General features: G+C 34.3%; 1 protein-coding gene across 2 annotated transcripts in view; it reads left to right on the top strand.

Moving 5' to 3' along the window:
- Positions 1-250: 250 nt before the first annotated feature.
- The window catches only part of LOC128990896 (FAS-associated factor 2-like), a 31,280-nt gene continuing 25,530 nt past the window's right edge, over positions 251-6,000 (top strand). For both annotated transcript variants that reach the window (XM_054413540.1, XM_054413539.1), the window contains exon 1: positions 251-615. In XM_054413540.1, coding sequence (XP_054269515.1) covers positions 556-615 — 60 coding nt within the window. In that variant the 5' untranslated portion in view covers positions 251-555. The remainder of the gene's footprint in view (positions 616-6,000) is intronic.

Raw genomic sequence — 6,000 nt, 5'->3', positions numbered from 1 at the left:
CAATATACAATTTTCTTTGAAACTTAATCAATGCTGCAGTGCATTGTCCCATTCCATTGCTCCAAGACTCCAAGAAATACTCAATCTAAGTCTACTATAGTCCAAGCAGACGATATGAAACCACTCATTTTGGACCAGTAAAAACATGATGTTTTCGTTTTCACTGATTTCAGTTTTTTTCAGTCAGCAGAACCATAGACAAAACTCAGAACAGTCAGAACTCTGAAATCAGAATCAGAATCATCGAATCATCACATTCACTGTCACTCACTGAAAGGCGAAGACGAACGAAAATGTTTCACGGTAAAATTATGTCTCTGATTACTGCCAATAGCAAATTTTGTCACGTTTTGAGAATTTTATGAACTTTGTAAAATCGTCTGCAGTGTTAAGGAAGTTAAATAAATTAATGTTATCCATCTAACTTAGTCTAGTGAACGTACCACTTTTAAACCTTTATTCTGTTTTCTTTACAAATTAGTAATCACTCACAAGAAATTGGCATTGTTTTGTTTTGGATGCATATAACCTGGTCTGTAGAAGAAATAAAATAAAATGGATAACCTTGAAATGAATTTAACCGAAGAACAAACGGAAAAAGTCTTACAGTTTCAGGTAGGTAATCGTAAATAGTGTAGGGTATGTGACTTGGTCTTGATCTAGCCTATGTACAGTACCTAGGCCTAGTACTTCCTCAAGGAGTATGTTTTATCTATGCTAGTAGGGTAGGCCCTAAGCCCCACATGGGCCCAGAAATTGTTGAATGAAGCCTTCAATTAATCGTTGTAAAATCCATGATTAGGCCCCATCTTCACCACATTTTTTCTCCTGTAGCCTAAGTTAAGTAGGCTAGGAATATATTAATTCTTCTTACCTCTTACTAACTTTTAAAGAGCTAAATTAGATAGGCCTAGCCTTCGCTTGAGATTGAAATAGGCCTAATTTACTCTTTAGAAAATGACCTTACTTTCCCACATGTTAAGTTAGTTGTATTATGGTGATTCGATTTAGTTCTTAACTTACCATCATAAACAAAAAATCATAGCCTAAGTTAGGCCTACATCTGTAATTTTACATTCCTCTGGGGTAGGTCACAGAAAACATACTACTATAACCCAGAATGCCAACCGCATGATAAAAAGCATTAAGTGTTTTGAGAGAGCTTTGCCTGTCAATCCGTAGGCAGCGCCACCAGCGTTGCCATGCACTCAGCATAGCAATGCTGGTGGCGCTGCCTACGGATTGACAGGCAAAGCTCTCTCAAAACGCTTAATGGTTTTTACTATGCGATTGGCATTCTGGGTTATAGTCAGTGTTGGGAAGTAGCGCGCTACAAGTAGCGACGCTACAGTAGCGCGCTACTTTTTTAGTAGCGTTAGCTGTAGCGTCGCTACTTTTAAGATTTTGTAGCTTTAGCTGTAGCTAGCTACATTTTTAAAGTAGTTGTAGCGGAATTTTAGCTACTTTTCTCGCTACATTAACATTGTTTGAGATAGTGATTTTTACCATAACCTCAACCTTACGTGAAACAACATCTTTCAAACTGAGATTTCCAAAACAATTAGGCCTACTTTCTTGGCTTCATACAGCTGGTTGCAGCCGTTTCATTCCCTATTACAACGTTGTGTGGACATATGGAGGCCATTAAATAAGTGTTATCCACATTTTTAGCTTTCATTTCCTTAATTTACTACTCTATGATTACTGTCAGATAAAATAAAATCGCTAGATGCAGACGACGTTTAAACGTTACCGGTACCAGTGACAAGACAAGCTATTGAATGCTTGCAAGTGATTGACAGGGAAATTAGTAATCAATTTAGTTTCTTTGTTATATTGATAGTGTTTTAACTAGGGTTTTAATGGAAACCAACACTAAACCTTAAACTAATGAGAAAGCTGGTCTATCAACCTTTGCTTCAGCTGTTGATTGTGGTTCATCGTCACAAGCCCTTCCTTGGTTAGATTACAAAGATTTTTCAAAGGTTTACTAAATTAACAAAGAGGAAATTACCTGATGAGATTTAAAATATGCCTAGACTACATGATAATAGTAACGAAAAAATCTCCATATAACATGAAACTTACATTAAAAAAATAGCATAGTTTGCTCCTGCTAACAGCTCTATTCCTAGGCTATGCTATGGTTTAATGACGAATACCAAGTTTAATTATTAGGAATGTATCTGTTTAGTCCTTGCAAGAACAAAGCTACTATAGCCAACTTGTTACATTGCCAAGTAGGCCTACATGTTATTTTTACTTTACAAATTTCAACATGTTTAAATTAAAAGCCGATTTCAGGATAAGTTGCTGAATACTGTTTTCTGTACCAACTAGGTTGAAGCACAATTTGCCCTATGCATAATGACAATAAAGGACGATTTATTAATCAATCGATTATTAATCAATATTTTCAATTCAATAGTTTCGATCGATATTAACATAGCCCAGTTAAGAAACTGTACCCTTCCTCTGTTCGATAGGCCTATTATGGCCTGGGCCTATTAATATTTTAGCAAATTTGGTATTTATTGTGACGAACGTGACCATGGGAACCTATATAGATTGATATATAACTAGAAACTAGATTTTTAGCTGAAAATAATAGTGCAACAATTTTTTCCGAGCTCAAATATTAACCCTCCGAGCGTCGAGAGTCTACGCGTAGACGAACAAAACCCCCTGTGGGGCGTCGAGCATCTACGCGTAGACGAACACACGGTGTTTCGTTCAATTCGTTCTAAATCCAATTCGACGCAATGGGACCTGATTTATATTGGTATCACCGTTTACGGTAGAAGTTGGGCTTTCTACCAATGTCTGTCTCGAGCCACTAAACTGTATGTAGTGATCGTAGCGCAGCTGTAAACTTTGTCAATGTTTTATTTGTTGACGTTGACAGTTGCTTGTTTACTAACACTTGTAAATGGTGGATTTTTTATTTATTTATTCATTCCGACGGCAATCGCCATTTTACAAAACAATACATCAGACAAGATTTACATGCAACAAGATATAATACAATAGAAAACATCAATAAATGAGTAAGAAGTTTGGTGGTGGTGGTGGACAGTTTGAGTGAAATTGCAACAGTTACAACATTGTGAAAAAAAGTAACAATAACAAGAAACAGTGTAAATAAATAACATCAATAACAATAACAAGAAACAGTGTAAATAATTAACATCAATAACAATAACAAGACAAAGTGTGAATAATAAACATCAATGACAATAACAAGAAACAGTGTAAATAATTAACTACAATAACAATAAGTGTGAATAATTAACATCAATAACAATCAGTAATCATCAAAATGACTAACATTGTGAATAATTAACATTAATAAATTTACTATACATAACAATAATAGACTATGACAATAGATAACAATATAATAAACTGTGAAAAAGCTAACGTAACATAAAAACAAAACTATATAACAAAAGGATGGATCTGGAGGGAGAAAAACCTTTTGATAGAATGCTGACAACAAGACATTTAATCACTTAACACTGTTGAGCGTGTGGCCCTCTAAAGGCACCACCAAGGAACTCCAAGAGCACAAATCCCATCACTTGACACGAATCAGCTCTTCCCGGCACCCAGCATGTGGCCCTTTAGAGGCACCACCAAATAACCAACACTGATAGATAGCGGAGAGGTGTCAGTAGAGCAGCCTCTGGACATCACGTCTGAAGGATGCTGGTGATGGCCCAAAGAAATCCAAGTGTTTTAGATGTCGTGTTAATTCCTAAATATGGATAAGTAGTGACATTCGTGATTGTTTATTTGAGAGTAGTGATGAGTTAGATGATCCTGATGAAGTGGACATAGACAGTAATTTAGAAATAAATGAACCTCCAACATTAGATTCAGACTTGCCTATATTAGCCTATTATCAGATTCTGACCATAAACATGGCGCAGAAAATCACTTTTACACCTATAACTTTTTGTTACTATTCGGTAATAATGTGTAAGTTAGGCCTATATATTTGTAATCTACATAAAATTTCAGACAATGTGGCTATCTTCAAATAGTTGTAGGCCTAGAAATATTTTATTTGAACTTAGCGCAAAGCTAAAAGTTTTTTTAGATTTTTATATTTTGATTTTTTGTCTATCATTTTATATATATATTTTTTATTGCAAATAACACCTATATTATTGTAGCCCATGAACCTGTGAACAAAATGATATACAAAACATCATAGTTTCTGACATTTAAATAGGCTGTAGATTATGTTAAATGAAATCCTGCAAATCAGTAAAAAACAGCTTAACGCCAAGGCGTTTTTGCTTGACGCTTGGAGGGTTAACGGAGTTACAGCTGTTTTAAGTTTTATTTACCGGTACTTCGTTTTTTTGACCTAACCTATTTATAAGCCTATTGTAAGTAATTAACGTAGAAGACTCACTTTTTACCAGGAAATAACAGTGCAAAAATGTCTCCGAGGCCACGAATATTGACTAAGGTAACTTAAGTTAAGATAATTTGTCGTTTTGATTTCCTTTAAGTTATATATACCTTCTATTCTAGTCTGCTACTGCTTGACGCATTGCGGATTACGGAATTACGGAACGGACTAACTGTTACTTGTAGAACTATACTGAACCTGAAATGAAAATGAAAATACGAAATTGAAGAGAAGAGAATAAAAATAAGTCAATCAAGTCATTTAAAGTACATGTGCTACAAACATCTAACAAACAACACGGCACTGAATAACTTATTTCAGAATGATATTATTTATTAAATGCTTGCAGCATTTTTGAAATTGTTATTTCGTCGTGTTTAACACACTATTTTAATTGCACAATAACTGCCTGTGTGTAATATAAATTATCAACTCAGTACACTATAACCTACACTTTACCTTCCTAATCTAACCTAACTTCAAAACACTTAATACAGTCACGAATCCGCATAAGCCCGACTTGCCTTCTACACATGCCTTTTCTGTCATCATACTTATATTTTATGCTACAGCAAGTTTGGTTTGGTTAGGTTAGTTTAGAATAGTTTAATTTTAATAATAATATGTATTCATAGTCTAATCAACGTGTTATTTAAGTCAATAACACAATCACTCTTCCCCCTGGTTATATTACCAAATGTAAAGCACAGTTCATTACTAATATTTTTAATAATACTTTAGTACTCTCTGATAATATTTAACAAAGTGTTATGACACTAGCGCTGAACTGTCACCTACATGAACTAGACATGGAAAAAACTTCAGATTTTAGAATGAAATGAGAAGTCTACCATTGTTTGTTAGTGTATGTTTATTAGTAGGCCTAGTTGTTAGGCTTTAGAAGTATGCCTACGTAAAAATCCAGTACTTTATTGTTAAAGGGAACATTCATTATTATCGATGATTTTTTCTCGATATATCGATATTTTGTTTTCCTTTACGATACATTACAAATTGATAGCTGATCTTTAGGCTAAAATATAGTCTATTATATGGATTAAGAAATGAAACTGTTCTAAGCTAACCTAACATAACCAACCGAACTTGCTGTACCATTTAAAAAATCCGTTTGATAACAGAAAAGGCGATTGGAGAATATTAAGCGGAGTTTTTAAATGTTACAGCAAGTTTGGTTAGTTTTGTTAGGTTAGTTTAGAACAGTATTTCAATATTTTTTTAAATTATTGTTTGTTGATTCTAAACAATATTTATTTATCGTAGTTTGTCAGCTGATATATTCAATTTGTTAATATCGATATATCGAGAAAAAACATCGATAATAATGAATGTTCCCTTTAACAGGAAAATACCAAAAATCCTTATTCTAAGTATAAGGATTCAAAAGGGCATAAAATCTACATCGTTAAAGTAACAATGTTGGCCTATTTTGTAGAGTGGATTGGATTACTGGAACTTGGAACTGGATTTTGTCAAATCCATCATGCCGCCAACGCCACCGCCAGTCGCCACTGAACCATTTCACTTAGCTGCGTACAGCTTAGCTATCTTGTTTCCCG

The sequence above is a fragment of the Macrosteles quadrilineatus genome, unplaced genomic scaffold, assembly GCF_028750875.1.
Source record: "Macrosteles quadrilineatus isolate MER2022 unplaced genomic scaffold, UCM_ALF_1.0 Scaffold_3__2_contigs__length_128488019, whole genome shotgun sequence".
Classification (NCBI taxonomy): domain Eukaryota; kingdom Metazoa; phylum Arthropoda; class Insecta; order Hemiptera; family Cicadellidae; genus Macrosteles; species Macrosteles quadrilineatus.
Note: the sequence above shows the minus strand (reverse complement) of the source record. Positions and strands in the feature narration are given on the sequence as shown.